A 26,268-nucleotide genomic window follows, 5' to 3' on the forward strand; every position below is an offset into this window, starting at 1 on the left:
GGCAGTAAGGCCAGGATAGACCCAGGGAAGTAGTTCACACATTGCTGGCTAGCTTTCAGAATTCACTGCCACAAGATGATGATATTGTTGATGATGATTTTTTATTGCATTTTTATACCGCCCAACAGCCGAAGCTCCCTGGGCGGTTCACAAAAACTAAAACAATTCAAAGTATAAAACAAACAGTATAAAAACATGATATAAAATATGACACATTAAAACGGATTAAAACATACCATACATGATTAAAACATCTTTAAAACATCCTGAAAACATTCTAAAATTTCACTGGATAGGCCTGCCGGAATAGATAAGTCTTGATAGCTTTCTTGAATGCTGATAGACAGTTGAGTTGACGAGTTTCCTCCGGCAGGCCATTCCACAGTCTGGGAGCAGCAGAAGAGAAGGTCCTCTGGGTAATACCGGTCAGCCTAGTCTTTGCTGACTGAAGTAGATTCTTCCCAGAGGACCTGAGTGTGTGGGGCGGATTACACGGGAGAAGGCGATCCCACAGGTAGCCTGGACCCAAACCATGTAGGGCTTTAAAGGTGATAACCAACACTTTATACTTCTCCTGGAAACTAATTGGCAGCCATTGAAGAGATTTTAGGACTGGTGTAATGTGGTCACCCCTAGATGTACCAGTGACCAGCCTGGCTGCCATATTTTGAACTAGTTGAAGTTTCCGGACTAGGCACAAAGGTAGCCTCATGCAGAGCGCATTGCAGAAGTCGAGCCTCGAAGTTACCGGCTTGAGGTCTTCCAACTCTAGGAAGGGGCGCCGTTATCTTACGGAATTGGAAGAGGGGATTAAGACAAACGCCGCAGAAGAGGATGCATCTCCCTCGACCGTTAGCCGTGGCAGCTAAATGGAACCTCCTTGGCTGAAGCCAGTCCCACTCCATCTAATAACAGACTCGGGTGGCGAGTGCCGGCAAAACAGGGCCACTGAGAAATGAGCGGGAGGAATCCGCACGTTCAGGGGAATGCCCGAGGTTTGCAGAAGGACCAGCCGCCACCCTTAGACAGCCCAGTGAGGATCGAATATGCTCAGAAGCCATGGTGTGTGGCGTGCCAGTTGGAAAAGGGAAATGGCGGGAGTGAAGTACTAGCTTGTCCTTGCAGCTTAACAAGCTTATCCTGGAGGGCTGCTTAGCTGGCAGGCACGGACTCAGGGCTGGCACTACCATTGGGCCAACTAGGCAGCCGCCTAGGGGGCAGCCCTCAGAGGGGCGCAGTACTGCCTTTTCTGGGGCAGTGTTTTATACAAATTAGCTGTTTTGAGAAAAATAATAATAGGAAAATGTAATAGCTCAGAAACTCTTCTTGAACAGCTGAATCGAAGTTGGTAATTTTGTTTTTTTGGGGGTAGTGGTGCAAGTAGCTCGCCTTGCCTAGGGCACAAAATAGTCTGGCACCGGTCCCGCACAGACTCCGCAGGAGCACCCCTGTGAGGAGGTGAAGAGACATTCCCAACTATTCGCTTCAGACCCCACTTGTCTGTCTGAATACCAGATCCTGGGACAAATCCGACGTAGCCATCGGTGCCACATCTGGCTTGTGGGTGTTCCCAGAAGCTTCCAGGCTGTCCACTGCTGGAAACCGGAAGCTAGGTTGCGTCGTGAACCGTTTTTCTGATCCAGCAGGGCTTCTTAATTGTTGCCGCCTTAGACAATTATCTCAAGACTAGAGCCCTTTGGCAGCTTTTGACCGGGAGGGGTGGGGAAAGCAAAATTGCCGTTGTGGAATTATTAGATATGACGGCAAAACTTCCAGCCGGTAAGGACTTGCGCTTTAAGAAGCTTCAAGGCTTGTCTATCACTTGCCCTGCTGCAGAGCTTAAAAGGCCGGAGACCAGAGCAAGCAGAACTCTTATAAGGAGGGCGAACTTCACATTAAGCATCTTTTGCTTCTTGACAGCGACAGCTTAACAAATGATCTTGCTCTTTGGGCACCCAGTGACTTCTCCCGCAAGCCGTTTATCTTCCCAGCACCGTAAACAGAAATCGTTGCTTCTGCAGGCTCCTTTTTATTTCTGCTTTGGTTTCATGTCGGGGACGTTTGATCCAGACATCACACGACCCGTACATCGTCTCGTACGCCAAAGGAAGAGCAACGAAATGGTCTCGAATCGCTCCAGGCTTATCAGGGATAAAGATTCTGCAGGTAGAAGCCTGACATTTCTGCAGACACACAGCGCTAAACACGGTGTCAGCCAAGGCCACTCGGGTGTTTCAGAAGACTCGCACGTTAAGCCGCGTAGACATTTGCCGACATTTAGCTAGTAAGTGGATCTTTACTCTTCCAAAGCAGTATAACTCTTGCGAGGGTCAAGAGTTACCTGCTTTGAGAGAAACTTGAGACTTTTCCACGTCCCTTAGATCAGGGCTTGGTGTCAAACCCAGCGGTTTTTCTTTGCATGTTTATAGGAGAAGGAATGCAAGCTTTTTTCCTTGAGGATGCTGTAAGAGCAGATTATCTGCAATAAGAAATAGTTCTAGGGCTGTGTGGTCTGCCTCAATGCAGCAGGAGTACAGAAAGTGGTATTATTGAGTGCATAATCTTGTCTTATTTATTTTTTTAAAATAACATTCTAGTCCTTATCACATGGGATGTTTGAAAGTGTTTGAGCAGTATCTGTTACTTTCAGAAGCCAGAGCTGAATAGTTGGGGGTTGAACTGCAGTGGCCTGCATAACACCTTGTTCACACACACCCAACTCACCCCGCATGCACATTTGACCAGTAAAACTGGAATTATGCAAAAGAAGTTAAAAAATCTGCAATCTTTTCAACTGGCTTAATTATAACTTGCAGAGTTTGGGATTGCCTGGGTGCAGAACTTAATTTTTGAGCGCTGAATACCCACAATTCTGACTGACATGCCCTTGTGTTTACGTAAATTAATCTCAGCATGGGACTAATGAGGAAAGTCTTGGATTTGACCATGCCATGTACTTTGCTGGGGAAGGGGGGTCTTGGGTACTTCCATGCCTCTCACCTATAACTCTGTCCCCTCCTCCCAAAAATAGGATAGGAACAGTGAAGGCTACCTCCAACGATTGATGTAATAGATCAGTGGTTCCCAAACTTTTTCTGGTAATCACCCTCTTGGTTCCACATGCCCAGTGCCCCCTGTGTGTGGCCCCTTTAAATGGGAAGCACCCACTGCAGGCTTGCTGAGGGAAGGAGGGAAAAGAGAGCAAATGCCTCTGTTTTGGAGCCGGCGTGGCGGGGCACACCAAGCAGGGCATGTCTCCACATTAGCGTTTTGGTGCTTTTGAAACATTTCGATTCACCGTTAAAAGGACTCTTCTTAAACGGTATTAATACATGTGTGGATTCTTCCCCTAGACTACCTTCTCCCATAAAAATGTCCAGAGTTTTAAGACCTTCTGGAGAGGTGCTTCTCGGAAAAGACCACCTCGAGCGCTCCCCTGCTGTCCCTTTGCCTCTTAACGCCCCCCTAAGTAATCCCACCGCCCCCTTTGGGAACCACTGTAATAGATTAACACAACGTTTGCAAAATGCTTTGGGAAGGCACAATTATTCCAGAAAATATGTGGACCACAACAGCCAAGAATCCATTCAGCAGAGCCACAGTTTTATTACAGTGCAGTCAAGGGTCACAACATCACCAGCTCTGGAAATATATGAATTCCTGGAGCGGCAGGTTCGTGGCCATTACGAAGGGGCAAAGTGAAGAGAGGCTTGCGCAGAATCCTCACAAAAGGGACATATCGACACAGAACAATAAGTTAACGCAGTGACAAAATGAATCCTCTCAAATACAAAAATATCTAAAAAAAAATATTTATACACCAGATAAATTCAGTTTGAAGGTTAAAAAGTGCAAAACCAAAACCACAAAATCATAATAGCAGCAACAAAAACGTAAGTGTGCACTATATTCTATATGGTTCTATATGGACAAGTTTCGGCCTGCTTTCACACTCTGTCTCCCAACCGCTGGTGTCTGCCTGGTTTAAACACACATGAAAGACGCTGGCCGAACCCAGGCGGCTGTGAACATGTGTTGCTCCTGGTCCTGGCAAGGCAGAGGCCAAAGGTAGAGGTGCATCTTCATCTGATCATGGGAACTCTGAACACTCAGCATTCACTGACCTAAATTTGTGCTATTTTGTACGGTTTTATATGTAGAATCCCCAGCTAAGATGGTTTGACTTGATTCACACGTAACGACAAGAGTATGGGTTGAGTATAGGTTGTTTTTGAATCGTGGATTCTTGTTACATGCAAATCCTGCACTATGGTTTAACTATGGGTTGTTACCCACAAACAACCAAGATTCACAACCCCAAAACAAACCATGGGTTCTCTTCCTAGTTTGTTCTTGGTTAATCCCATAAACCATAGTGCAGGTCCTGCATCTAGCGACAACTCACAAATTCAACAACAACCCACGATACAGCAACAGCCCACGATTCAACAACAACAGTCCATACTCTGGGTTGCTGTTACATGCGAACTAGGTCTTTCTCCAGTTGCTGTTACATGCCACCAAGGTCTTTATTCCAGCTGGATATCCGGAAAAACTTCCCCACTGTTAGAGCAGTACGACAGTGAAACCAATGACCTAGCAGGGGTCATGGGCTCTCCCACTCTCCTACTGAAAATCACAAGCCCTGCTTTAGGAGAGCATAGAAACACTTTCTCAAGCTAGAGCATTACAGTGAACAATTCTGAAACCAAATGCTGCCAGTCTAACAAACAAGCTAGAAATGTTTAAAAATGCAGAGTGTTCCCAGTTCCAGAGGAATCTAAAGGTTCTCTGCATTTTTGAAAGTCTACAGACGTCGGTGTAGCAACCTACTGAAAACAGCCGACGCTAAAAAACGTCGCTCTGTTGAGTCACAACTTGCTAAAGATGCTGCCTTTATCCACGGCACAACAAATCGGAGGAGACCGCTATCGGAGCGGGAGAAAGACTGCTTTTGCAGCAGAGGGGGAAGGCAAGCGCGCCTCAAGTCTCGCGATCCTGTTTGGGGGCCTTCCGGCTGGGTCAGATGCTTGGGGCAGCAAGGAAGATTGGAGGCAAATGTTGGCGTGCCGGTCTGGGAGTTTGGTAACCGGTCCACGCGCCACGTGGCCCCCTGGGCTACCGCCTGCGGATGGGTTTGTAAACGCACACGGCCATCAGGATCATCACGATGAGCAGAATGCTGAAGACACTCCCCATCAGAACTGGCAAGAAAAGAGTGAGAGAGACACCTGAATAACACTCCCCCCCCCCAATCGTTTCAATGGGGTGGGAGCAGGCGGGACTGGCTGGGGATGATAGGTGCTGCAGTTGAATACATCCGGAGGGTACTAGGTTAGTGGAGGTTGCAGGCCGGGCCCGCCGCCCCGTCGGGATGCAGGCCTCCATTCAGTACAAAGGAGCCCTGGTTTCGGCTTGAGTGGGCCGGTTTGCACAATCAAGCAGCCCACCGAAGCTTATTTAAGCCACGGAGGGCCCGTGGCGCCCGCAAGCGGCCATTTTGAATATTCACACCGCAAGTGCAGCTTGTGTCGTCCAAACCCGGCGAGGGCGGGCTGTTGGCATAGTTAACAAACCACCCATTTCAAGGACTTCACAAGAATAGAAGCAGGAACCACAGATTGGGGGGAGGGGGGGACACGCAAAGCCAGACATTAAGCCCCCCTGGTGAGGTGTAGAGGCTTAAGTGAGAGCAGCCTTCCCTAACCCAATGTCCTTCAGGCTACAACTCCCATCATCCCCAGCCAGAATGCTGGGAGTTGTAGTCCAGCCCATCTCGAGGGCGCCCGGTTGGGGGTAGGCTAATGTAGAGACACACACCCCACCCCTCTCCTTCCAACCTGAAAGCCCTGTGTGTGTCTGTGCGTATAGGGCAGGCACCGCGTGACGGCTTGTGGACCCAGGCGTCCGAGGGGGCTCCCTTGCTCCTTACACAGGAAGCTGGTGGGGAGGAAGAGGAGCACCCGGGGGACCCAGGCGTCCGAGAGGGATTTCTCTCCCCCTGCCCCCGCCTGCCTCGTGAGAGGCTAGAAAGGGGAGCATGGCCATGGGAGCCAGGCGTCCGAGAAGGCATCCACGCTCTCATATCGGGAACCAGAGATGGTGAGTGTCCAGGGGACCCAGGCGTCCGAGAAGGGTTCCAGATTCCTTCTCCCTGGGACCCGGGTGGGGGTTGCCGGGGGGACCCAGGCGTCCGAGAGGGGTTCCCGGGGGGAGGAGGGAGGGGTGGGCGTTGTCCGGGGGACCCAGGCGTCCGAGAGGGATTTCTCTCCCCTCTCCGCCCCCGCCTTCCTCGTGCGAGGCTAGAAAGGGGGAAAGAGGAGCATGGCCGTGGGAGCCAGGCGTCCAAGAAGGCTTCCATGCAGGCAACTAGAGCTGGTGAGCGTCCGGGGGACCCAGGCGTCCGAGAGGGCTTCCCGGGTGGAGGAGGGAGGGAGGGGTGCGGGTTGCCCGGCGGGGGACCCAGGCGTCCGAGAGGGGTGGGGGTTGCCGGGGGGGACCCAGGCGTCCGAGAGGGGTGGGGGTTGCCGGGGGGGGGGACCCAGGCGTCCGAGAGGGGTGGGGGTTGCCGGGGCGGACCCAGGCGTCCGAGAGGGGGGGATTGCCGGGGGGGACCCAGGCGTCCGAGAGGGGTGGGGGTTGCCGGGGGGGGACCCAGGCGTCCGAGAGGGGTGGGGGTTGCCGAGGGGGGGGCCCAGGCGTCCGAGAGGGGTGGGGGTTGCCGGGGGGGGGGACCCAGGCGTCCGGCCTCACCCAGGTTCTGCGTCTTGAGCACGGCGTAGGGCCGGCTCTGCCCCACCGGCGGCGGGGCCTCCTGCGCCTCCTCGCCGGCCTGGGCCAGCGCCGCCAACAGCAGCAGCAGCAGCGGCGGCAGCATCGCGGCGCTGGGCAGGGCGAGGCTCCGGCTCGGGCTCCGGCTCGGGCGCCGCCTCCTCCTCCTCCTCCAGGCAGCCCGAGAAGCTTCGCCCGCCCCCTCCGGCCCAGCCGGCGCCTCCATCCCTCGCTCCCTCCCTGCCGACGTGAAGCTTGGCTGGTCGCAGCCCCCTCGGGGCCGCGCGCGCCTCTGAGCATGTGCAGAGGGCCCAGTGCGCTGACGCCTCCCGGGAGAGGGTCTCGCGCCCTTCCCCGAGGGGGGGGTCTCAGCCCGCTTTTCGCAGTGTGTGTGTGTGTGTCCGCCCGCCCGCCTGCCCTTCCTTACGTGTGGACGCGCCCTCGCTGCCAACCGGGGCTGGGTCGCTCGTGATCCCCTTCCTGGCTGAGGAGCGCCGCTGGCACCAGCAGGGCTGGCCTGAGCACCCACGCCTGGGTGCCACCTTGCCACCCTTGGGTGGCACCCGAAATAGGCTCCCTATTTCGGATGGGTGGGTTCTCCAGAGGTGGGCTGAGAGTTGTTGGCGGAAACATCTGGAAGGCCACAAGCGCCCCCCCCCGGCCTAATGAGGGGATGGTGGGTTGCCAACGGGCCAGAACATACCGGCTGGGCTGCTCCTCTGCCTTCTGCAGCAGTTTCACGTGCAAAGAGGAGCTAGTGCCCTTTCACGGATGATGGCGGTAAAGGGAACAAGCAGCTGGTCAAGGCAGGGCAGCACGTCAGTCTGGTGCCGTTGTTGGTTTAAAAAGTTGGCAACCTGAAAGAGCGGAGTGTGGTTGGGCAGACACATCTGTCTTGCAGGACCTATTCTGGGTATCTGTTTCAGCACCTTGGAGAGTTCTGACTGGAATCCAGAATCGATGGACAGCCCCACCGAAACCACCAGCCTCCTGGCTGCAGGTGCAACAGACACGCACTTCGACCGAAAGGGTCCTGAGGCCAGGAATGTGGGTGCCCAAACTGAACAGAGCTCCCAATCCTTCCTTGCAAACATCCACTCCTGGTTACCCCAAGTTCTTCACACAGCGCAGAGTTCAACTATGGAACTCGCTGCCGCAAGACGTCATGATAGCCACCAGTTTGGACGGCTTTAAAAGGGGGTTGGATGAATTCCTGTTGGAGAAGGCTATCCATGGCTACTAGCCCTGATGGCTGTGTGCTACCTCCGGTATCAGAGGCAGTGTGCCTATGTGCACCAGTTGCTGGGGAACATGGGCGGGAGGGTGCTGTTGGCACTCGTGTCCTGCTTCTGGGTTTCTTGTGGGTTTCTTGTGGGCCGGCCACTGTGTGAACCGGGTAGAGTGAACCGGGCAGGGTAGAGTCATTTCTTTGCATTGTTGGGACTCAGAAATCCTTGGGTATCTACAGAAAATTTGTCCAGAGAAATACCGGTAGATCCATATCTTATCTACCTTCTGCTCACTTCTTTCCTAGGTTGAGCCCTGGTTTTCCCTGATGTAAACTGTGGACTTTATGACCCTGGAGATCTCTTACACTCTCCCCCTCCCACCCCCTCAGCATTGCATGCTGGGACTGGTAGTCTCCAAGGATACCCTTTGGACTCCTTTTGATCATCGTATAAAAGCTGGGAACTCTCCAAGAGCTAATTATTTTATTTATTTATTTATTTATTTATTTATTTATTTATTTATTTGTACCCTGCCTTTCCCCCAGTACTGAGACTCAAGGCGGTTTACAAAATTAAAACATGTACAATTAAAACATATAAATATAAATTACAAAAGTTAAAATAGAGGTAAACCCGCAGTAAAATTAAAAACATGTTAATTATTTTTTTTAAAAAAACTGTAACAGGTTAAAATGGGGGCGGGGGGCGGGGATCCAATACATTAACACAGGTCCAGTATAGTTCCAAAAGCCTGCTGAAACAAAAAAGTTGCCTGCCTCCGAAACTGTAGCACAAAGAGAGCTAGTCTGGCCTGCCTGGGAAGGGAGTTCCAGAGCCTTGGAGCAGCCACCGAGAAGGCCCTGTTCCGCGTCCCCATCAGGCGTGCCTGGGATGTTGGTGGGACGGAGAGAAAGGCCTCCCCAGAAGATCTCAGAGCATGGGCAAGCTCACATGGGAGAATGCAGTCTTTCAGATAACCTGTCTAAGCCCACTTCTAACTTTCCATTTGAGTTAAGAAGAACTGATGGATCCTCACCCTCAAAGTTGACACTGGTCTAAATTAGGCTGTATGCTTTCTAATATTTTAATTAACTGCCCTTTTATTGCATTTTAATTCATGTTTATTACCCACCCTAGGCATGCTTATGGGCTACAAACTATTATAAATAAAATGAAACTAAATCTTTTCTCCAGTTTGAAGAAAAAGGGGTTTTGGCATGAAAAATCAGGTTTAAATCTCATTCGTTTCCTAGTCATCTGTCATCTCCGGAACTTTCTCCTGATGTTCACGATCGTATCTCGGCATGTCTTTCAGATATCTCAGCTTGGCTGCTTCATCGTCGCTTGAAGCTTAACATGGCAAAGACTGAATTGCTTGTTTTTCCTCCTAAACCTTCTCCTCATCTCTCATTCTCTCTTACTGTCAATGATGTTACGCTTACTCCGGTCAAGGAAGCTCGTAGCCTTGGCTTTATCTTCGACTCCTCGCTCTCCTTTATTCCTCATATTGAGGCAGTAGCTAAATCTTGTCGATTTTTCCTGTATAATATTGCCAGGATTCGATCATTTCTGTCTGTCTCTTCTGCCAAGACGCTTGTTCATGCACTGGTTATTTCACGGTTGGACTACTGCAACCTTCTTCTCTCTGGCCTTCCTTCTTCTCACATCAGTCCGTTGGTTTCTGTTCACCACTCTGCCGCAAAGATCATCTTCTTGGCTCGCCGCTCCGACCATGTTACTCCGCTTCTGAAATCTCTTCATTGGCTTCCAATTCACTTCAGAATCCAATATAAACTTCTCTTGTTAACCTTCAAAGCTTTTCACGGTCTAGCTCCTTCCTATCTCTCCTCTCTCATCTCACACTATTGCCCCGCTCGTGCTCTTCGCTCCTCTGATGCCATGTTTCTCGCCTGCCCAAGGGCCTCTACTTCCCTTGCTCGGCTTCGTCCATTTTCATCTGCTGCCCCTTACGCCTGGAACGCTCTTCCAGAACATTTGAGAACTACAAGTTCAACCACAGCTTTTAAAGCTCAACTAAAAACTTTTCTTTTTCCTAAAGCTTTTAAAACTTGATGTTGTGCAGACTTTTACTGTTACTTTCTACTGTTAGTTTTTCCCTACCCTGTGCCTGCTTACCCTACCCTGTACCTGTTTGCATTCTCTTCCCCTCCTTATTGTTTTACTATGATTTTATTAGATTGTAAGCCTATGCGGCAGGGTCTTGCTATTTACTGTTTTACTCTGTACAGCACCATGTACATTGATGGTGCTATATAAATAAATAATAATAATAATAATAATAATAATAGTTGTTTTTATTAATTATATGAGATAGTCACAAGTCAAAAGTCAAGCAATCCCACATTTTGCCAAAATGCTTTCTGGAAAGAGTGAGCGATCCTGGCCAGCTTCTTTTTGGAAGGAAAAATCTTTCTTTCATTTGGGAGCTGCAAATACATTCTAAAAGCAATCCCTCCCTCCTAAGGCGGAGGACATGTCGCCTCCCCCCAAATAAATAAATAATATTATGGTTAATTAGCGACTACAAGAGGTTTCGTTCTAAAGAGAACTGAAATCCACAGTGCTTTCATCTACGCAGAATAAAATAAAACGGTGTAAAAGGAAACTGGCAGAATCCATACATTTAAAAGACATTTATCACAGGAGAAACTCGTTATTTATTTATTTTTTTACCAACCCTGCTACTGTGCTTTTAACAGCAGCTTGCAATTCATTGTGCTTCTCTGCACCCCGGGAATGGCTTAAATTGCTCGTTTCTACAGACATAAGCTGCTGTTGATGGTACAAGATTGCCGCTTGCAATCCTGAAAGAGCGATAACTTATTCTATCTGCACCATTTCCCCTCCGCTATTCCAAGTTGAGGACCCGAGGCTAAATCAAACACCCAGAGTGATGATGGGGTCGCAGTAACAAATGAAAATATCGAGATGTTTGAATGGTTTGCCAGCCTGAAACAAGGTCTGGCTAGATCGGGTGACCAGATGCAGAAGAGGACAACAGCGACTCCCGTACCATTAAGAGGGGACTAAAAGAGGGAATTTTTGTAAGTGCAACTTCTCTCAGCCCTGCAAGGCAAGCAGCGCTGGTCCAAAGCCCCTCCAATTCTGCACCCAGTCCTAAGAATGTGCACTCGGAAGTAAATCCCACTGAGTTCAACGGGATTTACTCCCTGGTAAGCGTGTTCAGGATCTCAGCCTCCGAGATGCAGCAACCTCGTGGCCCTCTGTGGCATTTGGTCCGCCCCAGACGTAGGTGGAAAAGAAAAGACGTTTGTTCTATTTGTCTTCTTTAACTGTTCCTGTGGCCTCTTAGTGTGCTATGCGGATTGCAGCTCGATCCTGGGCATTTTCTCGGAAGCTGAATTGAACGAAATAAACTGACTTGCTTAGAACAGGCCTCAGGCTGTTATCCCAAGAATGCTAGGAAAGGAACCCCATTGAACACGGTGGGACTTACTGCCGAGCGTAAGTGTGTCGGATTGGGCCAGTGGAGTGGCTTGTTCAATGGCCCCAGCGAGGCGGGGATGTGGATCCCGTGCGGATGGAGAGAGAAACACCGTGAGGCCTGACGGAGGGATTTGACCAGCTCTTCCCTGGACATTAGGTTGGGGGAGCGCAGCCGTCCACAACCTGATTCTCTGCAGATGTGGCCATGCGGGGAGTTGCAATCCAACACACCTGGAGAGCCCCAGGTCAGAGGATCCCGTTGACCTAACATCTGGATAGCTTTCTCCTCCTTCCAGCTGCCTTCTGCAAGAGGGGTGAAGACAAGTGGAGGAGGCTGAACTGTTTGCCGGCCTGCAGGCTTACGAAACCTCCGCCTTCCTCCTTCCCTCCTTGTCTGAAATTCTTCCAGGAAATTATGAGCACCCTAATTCCCGCCCAGCAGGCCAGTTATCCTGACACGACTGTCAGTGTACCGAAAATGTGTGTTAGATGCAGGAGCCGGAACAGGAGGGGGGGGGGTTGGCGATGGTGCGTCAAGCAGCACTGAGGGCAAATCCCGGTCTGGAAAATATCGCTGCATGCGCTGCGGAGGCATCTTGAGACGAGGAGGTGGGCCATCCAGATGTTTACACGGAAAGATGCTTTGGCACCTTTGGAACTGACACTTCGGGCCACATCGGAAAAAAGGTGCCTTCCTCAATTGGGGAGAAGCAGTGTAGCCATCTGAAGAGTGAGTGAGGTCTGGGGCGGTCCTGCTCCCTTTCGCTTGGGTGTTGTGCCAGCAAAGAGCAGCCTGAATTGATTACCCTTTGGAGGGAGGGTGTCAGTGTGGAGAATTAGGATGCCGGCGGTGCAGCCACGGATTCCAGAGGCTGCTCTCGAATTGTCTTCTCTGGCCGAAGGCACACGGCAAGACGCTGGATGGACAAGGAGAGAGACGGACACCGATTGTACCTGCACTAAGAGAACTTCTTTGTGTATTTATCCCCCAGCTTTTCCTTTGAGTTGCTCATGCTGGCCTTAGGGTGTCTTTATGTTAAGGGGAAATCGCATTGCTCACCCGGGGCGTTTGTGCTTCCTGCATTTTTGGCGTAATTGTTATAGGCTGCATTACATGGGCAGAGAGGGGCAGCCACGTGGTTTGAACTGAATACTTTTCCCCGGTCAGTTCCAATGAGACAGTGCCATCTAGTGGCGGAAGACCCCACCTTTCCCCCCCAGAATATTACTGCATTAAATGTGGTTCTTTTTCATATCCGGATTTCCAACAGGAGACATCCTGGTCGTTGACAACGTCATGTAAAAAACCTACACGCTTTCATGAGTGCAATAAAAGCCCCCAGCATGAAATGAATGACGGTGGCACCCAAGCTCCAAATACCAACACTGCCCTTATCATAAATACAGACTGTATCAGATGTCACCTGCTTTAGAGATCCCGGGGTCCAGACTAGCTTGTACACCATGTAGACGGGGATGCAAATGAAGGACGAGGCTCCGATGAGGTAACCCACCACGATGCTCCACTCCGGATACTGGTAGTCGAACATCACCAGAGGCGGCTGCTCCAAGAGAGAGCTGATGATGATGAACTGGGAAGAGAAGATACACCATTGCCTATTTTTGCTTATGTTCCTCTGTAAAGCCTCGTACGCATTGTTGTAATAATAACAGTGGAGGCGGGTGTCTCCAAGGTCAGTGGGGTGGTGAATCCGCTCTGGGTTTCCATTGGAGCCAGTCATAGAATCATAAAATCATAGAATAGTAGAGTTGGAAAGGGTCTCTAAAGCCATCAAGTCCAACCCCCTGCTCAATGCAGGAATCCACCCTAAAGCATCCCTGGCAGATGGTTGTCCAGCTGCCTCTTGAAGGCCTCTAGTGTGGGAGAGCCCACAACCTCCCTAGGTCATTGATTCCATTGTCGTACTGCTCTAGCAGACAGGAAGTTTTTCCTGATGTCCAGCTGGAATCTGGCTTCCTGTAACTTGAGCCCGTTATTCCGTGCCCTGCACTCTGGGAGGATCGAGAAGAGATCCTGGCCCTCCTCTGTGTGACCTAAGAGGAGCCCTGCTGAATCAGACCAAGGCTCCATCTAGTCCAGCACTCTTCACCCAGTGGCCAACCAGCCATAGTCCAGGGACCAACAAGGCAGGACATGGTGCAACAACACCCTCTCACCCAACTGTTCCCCAGCAACTGGTGCTTACTGCCTTGAATACTGGAGATAGCTCCTTTGGACAGCTCCTTTAAAGTTGGGAATTCAGAGCGGATTCACTGCCCCACTGACATCGGAGCCCACAGTCTTCACTAAGACTAATCAATCCTACGTTGGGTACTCACTGCGAGGAAAGCTGGGCTAATAGCGACCCAGCAAACCTGCCAATAGATTCCTGGAGAAAATCCCAGCATTGCTTTCACGTCACTGCAGAATTGCTGGATTCCTGGCAAGAAGGAGGAAGGAAGCCACCTTAAGACGCTCTCCATGTACCTATACAAATGGCAGTCCTATTTATCCCCCTCAGGTCTGCAAGAGGTTCTGCCATGATATATGTGTTTCCCTTTAAGATACCACAAACCTCTCTCTGTTGGCGCAAATGCTAATGTCAAGTAATATTTACGAAATCAACAAGAACAGCCCCGAAATGGAGGAATATTGCAGGAAAACTGACCTGTGATTATAATCTGGAAATGCTTGGGGCAGATAGCAGGATGGCTAACAGGACCAAGGACGTTTTTTGTGGGTGAGTGGGTGGGGAATTCTTTCCCTAGGGAGGCCCACTGGGCACAATCCATCCTTGACTTTTAGCAAAAGGTGTATATGGTTTGTTTTAGGAGGCAAGACTGAGAGTCTCTCTAAGGCTTCTTTAGAATTAGGGGAAATCACGTTGCCTTATCAGGGCTTTGCTTCCTGCTTTTCTTGCATAATTGGAATGGGCTGCATTACATGGGCGGAGAGGGGTGACCACGTGGTCTATAATTGAAAAATTCCCCTCCTCTCAGTGCTCATAGCCTTGAATGGGACAGTGAAGTACCCCGACGTTTCTTTCCTTACCATAAAACCAGGACACTGCAATGGCTTCCAGGAGCACCACAGCTAAGATGGAACAGCCAGCACCAAATTCTTCCAAGAGTTTCACGACATACGAGCCGCCCTAGAATGGAACAGGAGGAAGATTTGTGCCTTGGTAGCTTTTAAGATGCAGGTCTTCTTGTTGTTGATGATGATACTTCATTGATGTGTATGGTGCTTTACAAAGAACCAGAGGACAGGGCCCTGCCCCAATGAGTATACAATCAAAAATCTGACATGTGGGAGAGGAAAAGAAGGATCTGGTGCAACGCAGCACCCAATCACAGCACACCACTCCCAGTATATAAACTCCTTATTGTTCCCGGTGGTTTTTGCAGTAGAGCAGCAAAGCTTTCTGGCTCCCAATACTTTAACGACGGCAAGTAACACTGCAAGGGAAACAAAACATAAAAATTGGCCCAGGCTGCCCTGCTGTTCATGGCCCGTCTCTCAGCATCATGGCTCCTCGCCTATAATATTGGAGTATTAACTTGTCTGCTGTTGAGCCAATCTTTGTGCAGCACTACCGGTGGATTTTGCGCCGGAATCCCTGGTCCGTTGTAACTCAGATGTAGATCTGTACTAGCAAAGGAAAGTTGTCCCGCTTCAAGGCTCAGGGAGTACGGAGGGCAATTGCAGGTTGGGGGCAGTTAGATGGGCAAGTATACGAGACAGGGTCTTTTCTGCAGAGGCCCCACACCTCTGAAATGGGTTGCTGTTAAGGGTCTGGCAGACCCCATCATTGCAGGCTTTTAGGAAACCGACTTGTTTACTCTGGACTTACCTGGGTTATGTTTTTACATTTGTTTTCTATGATTTAGACTGCTGCTTTGATGAAATTGTGCTTTTTGATTACTCTGTCAGCCTGTTTTATTGTTGTGGGCCATTTTGGGAGGCAGCTTGAAAGTTCTCGTGTCGAAGAAGCAAGAGGCGATGGGGACCATGTCTGCCCTCCCGCCTTCTAGCTACTCACGTTCGTCAGCGTCGCGAGAGACCCCAGGAAGCACACAATGATGAGACCCAGGACGAACAGCTCCCGTCGCTTGGCTAGGAGGTGGGGGTACTCGTCCATGATGGCTGTGATCACGGCCTCCAGGCCCCCAAACTGCAAAGACACGTCCCCCAAAGTTGTCAGTCTGAACCCGCAAAGGAACACCGTTTAGCTTGGAAAAAACGAATCTCAGGGGAGACATGGTAGAGGTGTACAAAATGATGCCTGGTGTGGAGAATGTTGGTAAGGAGAAATTATTTCTCCCTCTCCCATAATACCAGAACCCTGTCGGGTTCTCCCATGAAGCTGATGGGTGGGAGATTCAGGACAGATAAAAAGAAGGCCTTCTTCACACAGCGCAGAGTTAAATTATGGAATTCACTACTACAAGATGTCATGATGGCCACCAATTTGGATGGCTTTAAAAGGGGGTGGGATGAATTCCTGGAGGAGAAGGCTTTCAAGGGGTACTAGTCCTGACGGCTAAATGCAACATCCAGTATCAGAGGCAGTAAGGCTGTGTGCACCAGTTGCTGGGGAACATGGGTGGGAGGGTGCTGTTGCACTCACGTCCGGCTTGTGGGTTTTGTGTCAACAGCTGGTCAGCCACGGTGTGAACAGAACACTGGACTAGATGGACCCTTGGACTCATCCAGCAGAGTTATTACGTTCTTAACAATACATAATTGAATATATTTCTTGAAACCTGACATATCACACTGGAAGGCAAGGAGTTGATCACCCTACCGTACTGTCCAGTCCCAGCGTGATCACCATAAGGAAGAAGAGGATGGCAAAGAAGGTGGAGCCAGCCATGTTGGCAATGGCTTCTGGGTAGGTGATGAAGAGCAGGCTGGGCCCTAGAGGAGAAAGCCTGGTTAGATTTATTATTATTATTGTTGTTGTTGTTATTATTATTATTATTGTTATTATTATTTATTACATTTTTATACCGCCCAACAGCCGAAGCTCTCTGGGCGGTTCACAAAAATTAAAATCATAGTAAAACAATCAACAGATTAAAAGCACAAATACACAATACAATATAAAAAGCACAACCAGAATAAAAACCACGCAGCAAAATTGATATAATATTAAAATACAGAGTTAAAACTATAAAATTTAAATTTAAGTTAAAATTAAGTGTTAAAATGCTGGGAGAATAAAAAGGTCTTCACCTGGCATCTAAAAGCATATAATGTACCTAAGTGCCAAGCGAACCTCCTTAGGGAGCTCATTCCACAGCCGGGGTGCCACAGCAGAGAAGGCCCTCCTCCTGGTAGCCACCTGCCTCACTTCCTTTGGCAGGGGTTCACGGAGAAGGACCCCTTTGGATGATCTTAAGGTCTGGGCAGGCACATATGGGAGGAGGCGTTCCTTCAGATAGCCTGGCCCCAAGCCGTTTAGGGCTTTAAATGTTAATACCAGCACTTTGAATTGGGCCCAGACCTGGACTGGCAGCCAATGAAGCTGGAAAAGGACTGGCGTAATGTGGTCTCGTCGGCCAGTCCCTGTTAGTAAATGGGCTGCCCTGTTTTGTACCAGCTGAAGCTTCCGGACCGTTTTCAAAGGCAGCCCCACGTATAACGCATTGCAGTAATCCAAACGAGAGGTTATCAGAGCATGGATCACTGTAGCTAGGCTATCTCTGTCCAGATAAGGGCGTAGTTGATATTATTATTATTATTATTATTATTATTATTATTATTATTATTATTATTATTATTTTTCCCGCCTTTTGCCCAATGCTGGACCTCAAGGCAGCTTTACAAAATTAAGACATATACAGTTAAAACCTATAAATAGAAATATACATAAGTTAAACATGGTTACCTTTTCGGCACCAGGTCAAGACTTTTCTCTTCTCCCAGTCATTTAACAGCATTTAACAACATATGCTAAGTTTGTTTTTGTTTTTAATGAACCCCAGAACTGTTGTTGTTTAAAATGGATACAGTTTTATACTGTTGTTTGTATTATTAATTTTTTGATGGTTTTAAATTTTGTATACTTTTTTTTTTTTAATGTCCACTATTTTTAACTTTTGTAAGCTGCCCAGAGAGCTTCGGCTATGGGGCAGTATATAAATTTAATAAATAAATTTAATAAATAAATAAAACTATAATTCAATACGCTTCAATATTAAAACATTCAATATTAAAACCTGGGCATCCAGGCTCAGGGCTGAATCCAGAAGTACACCCAAGCTGCAGATCTGTGTCTTCAGGGGGAGTGTAACCCCATCCAGCACAAACTGAATCCCTATTCCCTGATCTGCCTTTCGACTGACCAGGAGCACCTCTGTCTTGTCTGGATTAAGCTTGAATTTGTTTGCCCTCATCCAGTCCATTACTGCCGACAGACACCGGTTTAGCACCAAAACTGTTTCCTTGGAATTGGGTGGAAAGGAATAGTAGAACTGGGTGTACCACACCCCACAACTCCAGACAACCACTGCCAATGGTTTCACGTACTTGTTAAATAGCCAAGCATCTCTCCTGTGTAGAAATGCATGCCGGGCTCAGAAAAAACTAGGGTCATTCTTTGGTCTCGGGTGTGTCAGAGTCTATCAAGGGGAGTTTAAGGGCCGGATTAAACGCAACGTTTCGGAACCTGCAGTGTGGAGTCACGGGCAGCTACATCAGCGTTGTGATTTCCATGCAAACGCCGTGCGAGCGCAAACCTTTGTCCTTTGCAACGTCCTCAACTTCCACGTCCCTCATTTCCGCCATGTAGCCCAGAACAGTGAAAATGACGAACCCTGAGAGGAAGCTGGTGAGGCAATTGACCACGCTGGTGACGATGGCGTCCCTAGGAAGCGGAGAGAAAAGGCGTCAGCCCTGCCTAGTGTGACCAGGTACAAAAGAGGGCAGGGCTCCTGCAGCTTTAACTGTTGTGATGAAGAGGGGATTTCACCAAATGGCACCTGCTGGAATGACCTTTTCTATGCAACTGTTAAGGATGTAGGAGCCCGGTCCTCCTTTCCATAGGGTCACCCTGACCCCTGCCTGCTCAGACAAATGCTGCAATGCAGCCTGGGGGGATCTGCTCCCTCAGCACCACTCAGCCTCCTTTGCATCCATGGCAGACCAATGAGAATAAAGAAGGGAGCATTTTGGGTTTGCTGTGTCCTTGGCCTCTCGGGCCCTTACCAGTGTTTTTATTATTTATTGCATTTGTATTCCGCCCCATAGCCGAAGCTCTCTGGGCGGTTCACATACCGGTAGCAGTTGTTGTTGAACGGATTGTAACTGGCGAGAGCGAGGAGGACCCCAAACCCTGGCCCCAGGGAGAAGAAAATCTGGGCTGCAGCGTCGACCCAAACCTAGGCAGAACCAAGCACACAGGGATGGTTAAGGGGCCGCCCTCCAGCCAAGAGGCACGGGATGGGACTCTGCCAGGCGCCCGGCCCAAAATCCGCACCAAAGGAGCACGCTCGGAATTGGGGCCCAGCACCACAGGAAGGGAGAGGTCTATCAGGACCGTGCCTCTGAGAAACCTCCATGGACAGGGGTAGTCTACCTGCAGCTGCTCCCCGCTGGGGGCAAAGGCGCAAGCGAAGGAGGGCTGTTTGAGTGGAACAGGGTGGAGAAGAAAGCACCCACCCACCCTCCTGAGTTCTCATCTCTTTGGGCTTCCTTCTCCCCACCTGATTAGCTTTAATGAAAATTCACGAGTGCAGCCCCAGCGGTAATTACCGGGAGGCAGTCCATTGTCGGCCCGCTGCCTTTGCAAAGATAGGGGTGAAAACCAAGCTGCGCAAATAAATCCCCAGCCGTCCAGTAAATGAGATGAGTGATTCAATTAGCGATTTGCATTTCCAAGGGCTCCTGCCGCCCGTCCCGTCCCTTGTTTTCCAGAGGGATACGGAACCAAGCGCCAGGCCTCCCTCCCTCTCCGCAACCCGCCCTGTGATCTCCTTTGGGGCGTTTGCCAGATGTGAGGGGGATCTTGTGGACGTGCAGAAGAGGGGAATAATTCGGGGTGCGGCGTGGCCGTGGATTCAGGAGGCATAATAAAGGCCACGTTAGATGTCGCCTTCCCCAACCTGGCACCCTTCAGAGGGGACTACAGCTTCCATCATCCCCAGCCATCCTGCTGGCTGGGGACAATGGGAACTGCAGTAAAATCTGTTGGGGGGGGGAGGCTGCTTTAAAGGCAGGGTTCTGGCTGAATTTCAGCCTGACAGTGAGTCCAGGTGGCCACCTGGGCGGCATCATGCAAACGTACAACTGCACATGGACGCGTTATGCCGGCTTACGGCTGTGCTCGTCAGCTTCTCCCAGTTGGGTCGCAGGTAGAAGACGACCCCTCTCCAGGCCCCTGGCAGAGTGGCTCCCCGGACCAACAGGATCAGCAAAACCACGTAGGGCAGGGTGGCTGTCACCCACACGACCTGGAAGGCAGAAAGAGGGCCCGTGGGGTCTTCCAAACAAGCCTGCAAATGACCCGTGTGGTTTTAAAGGAGGCTTTCTAGCTCCGCCCCCGGTGGCCCCCTTGACTCCGCCTCTGGTGGCCTGCCCACCGCCCCATCAGCCACAGTGGGCACCAGGTGCCGCTGGCTGTGGAATTACAACCACCGCTCCCCCAAAACCACCTGGATGGGTTTTGCCCCCCACAAAAGGCAACATTCAGAGCATCTTCCAAAGTTTTGGATTTTCGTGGTGGCCTGGCCCACAACATACGTTGCATTTGTTCTCTGCGAATATCGCAACGCACAATCATGGCTCCGTAAATGATCGGTTGGAGTGGGTCCCTCGTTTCCTCTGTGCGAGGTCTGGGTGAATTCTGGGCTCTGCCCATGCTCTGTGCTTTTTTTAAAAAGGAAGGGAGGAATAACCAGCACGTCTGATTTCTCCGCTTGGTGCAAAAGATTCACATTGGTTCATTTTGCCTCGTTGATTCTGCTCCTCTTCCAACTCAAGAGCGCCGCAGACGACAGCTCCCTGTTCTCTGGAGACGCCACGCCGCCAGTCCTCCTTTGGGCTTTGAGGGTTTAATGGGGAATTACTGACCCGCTTCATAGTCTTAAGGGCTAGGAACTTGTTTGCTTGTTTTTGAAATGAAAATGAAGGTTATTACACTGCAGAATCTGGCACTTCTGCGGTTCTATCATAGAATGAAAGGAGACACATACGTCCAAACACGTTGCTGAGGCATGCATGAGGGAGGGTTGCAGTATGTGGACTTCTGTTCTCCACAGAGTTCCTGAGCACTTGTATTCCTTGTATTCCTTGTATTCCATTTGTATTCCTTGTGTTGGGTTTCAGCTCACAATGGGTATCATATGAATCTCCTGTCTTTGCATGCCCACCAAATTGTCTTCTGCTGTTCTTCACTCTATCTATCTATCTATCTATCTATCTATCTATCTATCTATCTATCTATGTCAATCAATCAATCATCTGTTTTAGATATTTATATATAAAGCATTTTTCTGAAGGTTGAAGCAGTAAAAAGGTCAAACGCTATAAAACAGAGCAATGCATTTAAAAAAGTAAAAACACAAGAAAGAAAACTAGTTGCAGAACAAAATCAACCAAACGTTTGCTAGAGAGAGAGGAGGGAATAAAGATTTGCAGAACCTCCTAAATCCTGGCTGAAAGATCCAGAATTTGGGAGCCACCATCCCGAAGGCCCTGCTTCCAGCTGCTACTGTCCTTGCTCATTGAATCAGTTTCTCGAGTTCTCCCACCTCTGATCACAAATGTCAGTTACAGGATGCTGCACGTGGCAGGGAAATGAAGAAGTCACGAGGAGTGTGGTCACCCAACCCCTTCCCAGGTAAGGCCCACACAGGGCCTGGATGGAGTCCGAGTGCCTCTCACCTTGCCGGATGTCTTCACCCCCTTCCAAAGGCTGAAATAGACGATGGTGAAGATGAGGAAGAGGCAGAGAAGCAGCTGCCAACGGATCCCGCCCACGTCGTCCAGGCCCTGCGAGTTCTGGAGCTCCAGAACCTTCCTCCTGTGGCAAAGAGAAATCCTCAGATCGGTGACGGATGAAAACAAGCAGAAACGCTGAGGCTTTGGCTCTGGCCATCTTGTGACAGAGCTTCCCAGTAACCCGATTGGATTTGGGGCTGGGTTGGTAGACATAGTGTGGTATCATCATTTTGGGCTGCAGAAGCACCCCAAGCTGTGATAGCATCCTGACAAATGCAAGAGCACCTCCACTGTCCTGTACCGCGGATAAATAATATCTATTATGAACATACTTAATAAAGTGGATGTCACTCTCAGTACTTTCTGTATTTAATTTCTTTCTCCCCTCACGTCGGCTTGCTGCCATCCCTCCCACCAAATGTATTTCACAAAAACCTGAAACGTTCGATAACACTTTGCAAAAGGGATGAAAGGGACTCTAGCCTATGAAATTCGTTAGCCTTTAAGGTACCACAAGGCTCTTTGTTCTTTTTGCTGCAAGAGATTAACACGAGGGTGATCCCTCTGGAATTTGACAGAGGGGTTGAAGAGAAAATTTCAATACTGGCGGGTCGAGATGGGGGTCAACGAAAGAAGAAGAGTTTGATATATTAGTGTGCCTTGATAACAGTTCTAATAGCATACTAAAAAGGGTGAAATCACAGCAAACAATTGCAGGGGGAAAGATAATATTCTGGCAGAACTTCCCAGTTAAAGTAATCCCAGGGTTGCCAACTTTTTAACCCACCCCTGCTCCTCTGCCTTTAACAGCAGCCCTAAATGGGTTCTTTCCTCCTGGTCTTTCTCCTGAGCTTCTGGAGGAAGTTGCCACCTCCGGGCACTCACGTGTAAAACTCCTCGGCCGGCGACTTAGAGTAGTTGGTCCAGGTGACGTTGCTTTTCCCAAAGTAGCTGGTGCAGTTGGGCGTGTTCCAGGCGTTGTTGCAGCTGGTCCAGGGCAGAGTGTGGGTGAAGGAGGAGTAGAAGTAGTAGAGGGCCCAGGCGATGATGGTGTTGTAGTAGAAGGAGACGTACAGGCCGATGATGCAGATGGCAAAGCCAATGCCTGCCAGGAGAGCAGAAGAGGGAAATGGCAGCCCGGGAGGCCTGGGTGGCTACCAAATCCATCCCACAGCCCATGGACAATGTGCAGAAAAGGGCAAGTAAGATGATCCAGGGACTGGAACATCTCCCTTAGAAGGGAAGGTTACAACAGCTGGGATGGTTTAGCTTGTGGGGGAAAGGAGGCTCAAGGGAGACTCAAGGGAGACAGGTGCTGATAGCTGGTTTGTTTGGGTTTTTTACCTTTAAATATTGGGCAGATTTGCTTCCAGATGGGAATTGCGCCAACCCGATGGAACTGCCCGAGGGCCAACTCCATGTAGAAGAGGGGCACCCCGCCGAAAACGGCCATCAGGGTATATGGGATGAGGAAAGCTCCTGCAAAGAGAAAGGGAGGACCCTGTAGCATTGTCCTGCAGCCGTTTCAAGCCAGACAGGCAAGTGTGTGTGTGTGTGTGTGTGTGTGTGTGTGTGTGTGTGTGTCTGGGGTGGAATCTGCTGCTTATTTTCTTTTGGCCTGTGGAAAAAGAGTTTGGGAAGGACCAGAGCTGCGTCCTCTGTCTCCCTGCAATTAAGCATATTCAGATTCCAGAGTGCAGGACACGGAATAACGGGCTCAAGTGACAGGAAGTCAGATTCCGGCTGGACATCAGGAAAAACTTCCTGACTGTTAGAGCAGTATGACAATGGAACCAGTTACCTAGGGAGGTGGTGGGTTCTCCCACACTAGAGGCCTTCAAGAGGCAGCTGGACAACCATCTGTCAGGGAAGCTTTAGGGTGGATTCCTGCATTGAGCAGGGGGTTGGACTAGATGGCCTTATAGGCCCCTTCCAACTCTACTATTCTATGATTCTGTGATTCTGCAATGATCATGTATTTACTTTATTTGATTGATTACGTTTCTGCGCTGTCCAACAGCTGAAGCTTTCAGGACAGTTCCCAAAACTTAAGATCATAAAAAAGAACCCTATAATAAAGCATTAAAAAAAACCTTTAAAAGTTTTAAACAGAGTAAAACCAGCAGCAGTGTAAAGATATAAAAAACATTTTTTTAAAAATGGAAGGACTAAAAGGCCTAGGAGAATAAAAAGGTCTTCACCTGGCGTGCCAGGTGAGTCCTTGCTGAGAAATCTAGCTTTGGGAGAGGTGTGGGAAACGGTTAACGGGTGCTGCACCCTTGGGCTACAGCAGAAAGCGGGCAAGCATCATGAATAGGCATTGCCTCTCCCAATGAGATGAATAATTAATCATCTCATTTGCATGATTCATAACAAGGTGGGAACTAATTACCGACACCGTCTTGTTCCCCCGAGGTCTCCAGAAGGGCCTCTCTACCCTCTTCTTGAAGCTTACCAACAGAGAGGGGCTGACGGAAGGCTGTGATCCTTTTGCACACTTACTTAGAAGAAAGTCCCACTGAATAATAGTGTACTTGCTTCTGAGTAAGCAGCACGCAGGTGCCAGCTTTGTAGCAGTGGGATGAATCTCATTACTTTTGCTGTTGCGTTATGGATACCCGATGCTCTGTAAATGTGTTGTATTGCAATTTCCATCATCCCCAGTCAGCATGACCAGTGACCTTGGGGACTGCTGACAAAAAGTGTGAAGGTAGGGGGTAGAGGAAGATGTATATTCTAAAATATGATGGGGTATCCAATGGGCCCCCAGAGAAAGCCTAGCAAAGTGTGACTATCAGGTGTGAGTTGGTTGTGCATGTGTGTGAATGGGCATTGGTCATTTGCAGCTCTGCCAAGTGTTAAAGTCCAAAAAGGGCGCAAGGATGTTCAGACAACTGGACACATGTTAAAAACAGCTGTTCGCAATCCACAAAAGAGACCCAAGTTTTCTCTGCACTCATGTGGTCCAGAAACTTGTGCGTACGTGATAAAAACAGAGCTGAAACGTTCAAGGTGCAAGCAGTGACCCAGTGCAAACTGACACACTACAGTGGAGGTGAAAATGTGGGCATGTATTTCTCTCTCTCTGTAATTACAGACACACACAGCAAAAAGTTGTGCTATTGATTGTCTGCCCGACGTACTATATGGAGAAAATTTGGAGAAATGGAGATGAATCCCCAACCAGGGTTTTTGGGGTGCATCCCTGTGGGAACACTGCACTGAAGAACTGGGGACACATTTACTCCAAATCAATCTTCCAAAGAAAGCAATTAGTTTAATCGCTAATTTAGTTACAGTTCATTGCTATTGAAGCTAAAGTAATCAACTGTTCAACTTTGACTTTTCTCTCCTTATGGGTTGGCCTGAGATTTTTGCTCACTTATTTTTTAAAAAAGGACAGTTTCTAAATATCAAGGTACATTTTTGCCAACTGAGCAAAACTTTGAGAGACTTTATGAGGAAGGGATGGTTTTCTGTAACTGATTTTTTTCTGCCTTTCTGGTTCATTTCCCATCTGTTCCATTTAAGATTTTGTTTGATTGTATTTTAAGTAACATTTCTGCTATTGGGTGTTTTTTTTTTAAAAAAAATAGCTGTGTGAGGAGACTGAAGAGAAGGAAATAAATTTAAGGAATAACAGACAAATAAATGGCATTGAAATTAGAAGAGCAAAAGAGAATAATATGAAAATATCTTAATTGGGACCAAAATGACACAAAGTTGCAAGCAAGTTTGTTCATTACGGTGTGATGTTTCGGTTGGTCCCGTAATGGTATTACCACACTGCAGATTTTGGATTATTTTTCTAATGGACCTACATCTTTTGTGTTGCCGTAATGCTGAAAGCAAGTACCATGGACAGCTCCATAGGCAAGGTCTCATTCTGAAAAGCTCCCCAAGTCCAAGATTATTATATTATTTATGTTGGCCTGCACGGTAGCTCCAAAAATTTGGAGCAATACCCTTACAACACTGTCTTCAGTTACTTTGGACAAAGCCGTAAACTTAGCAATGACGGGCATCGAATTAGTTACTTTTCAGTGTTTCAGATTTGAATACTGCTTCCTACTCATTAGGGGTGTGTGTGGGGGTTTGTTCCTTCCACATTTGGAAATCCAAATTTCCGATCCAGCCAAGATTGCACATTGATGGGAGAAGAAGCTGAAAATCAGGAAAAGTGGAGAAACCGAGAGGAATCCTGCAAAAGTTTTGCCGAGAGCTTGAAACAAAATGTGCTGAATTGCGGGCGAGAGGAATAATAAGATCTCCAGAGCTAAAGTGGAAAGCCTGGAAGTCCTTAAATGGGGGTTAAAACAAAACGAAATGAAATAAAGTAATTGGGCGTCTCCTTACCGCCTCCATTCTGGTAGCAGATGTAAGGGAACCTCCAGACGTTGCCAAGGTCCACGGCGAACCCAATCACGGACAAAAGGAAATCCATTTTTTTGCTCCACTTGTCTCTGGATTCCGTCTGGGTGAGGAGGGCTCCTGGGCTGGCATTTGCCAGCACAGCCTGACTGGCCAGGCGCTCGGCTGGAGCAGCAGACATCCTACCTGCTGCAAGCCCCTGCAGGGTTTCAGCTGAAGACGTTGGAGCAGAGAATGCAGACCCCAGAAGGGGAGGGCCGGACGGAGTGGGCACCCCACCCACACCCACCATGCAGCAGCCAGTGGGGAAGGTTTGCCTCGGATCAAAGGGAGCAGGGACTCGTCAGAGGGGCCGCAACACCTTTGTAGCCTGCGGACCAAAGCCCCTGATTCCAATCTCGCCTCTGCCACAGACTCACTCTAAGGGTTTAGGCAGCGTTCCCCAGATGTGTTGGACTACAACGCCAGGCATCTGCGGCTGGC

At 49.1% G+C, this 26,268-nt stretch overlaps 1 protein-coding gene across 1 annotated transcript; it reads right to left on the reverse strand.

The window, feature by feature from the left end:
- Positions 1–12,304: 12,304 nt before the first annotated feature.
- Positions 12,305–25,873, reverse strand: LOC134410793 (sodium-dependent serotonin transporter-like). The gene is made up of 13 exons (XM_063144318.1): positions 25,771–25,873; positions 22,759–22,893; positions 22,300–22,519; positions 21,358–21,496; positions 19,791–19,925; positions 18,751–18,854; positions 18,213–18,340; positions 16,277–16,389; positions 15,512–15,643; positions 14,521–14,620; positions 13,809–13,909; positions 12,893–13,060; positions 12,305–12,385 (listed from the first exon to the last, which is right to left on the reverse strand). Exons 1-13 carry the CDS (start codon positions 25,856–25,858, stop codon positions 12,305–12,307), a joined length of 1,644 nt encoding a protein of 547 aa, XP_063000388.1. The 5' UTR covers positions 25,859–25,873.
- Between the last annotated feature and the right edge of the window lie 395 nt (positions 25,874–26,268).

Source organism: Elgaria multicarinata, chromosome 18 (assembly GCF_023053635.1).
Source record: "Elgaria multicarinata webbii isolate HBS135686 ecotype San Diego chromosome 18, rElgMul1.1.pri, whole genome shotgun sequence".
NCBI classification, from domain to species: domain Eukaryota; kingdom Metazoa; phylum Chordata; class Lepidosauria; order Squamata; family Anguidae; genus Elgaria; species Elgaria multicarinata.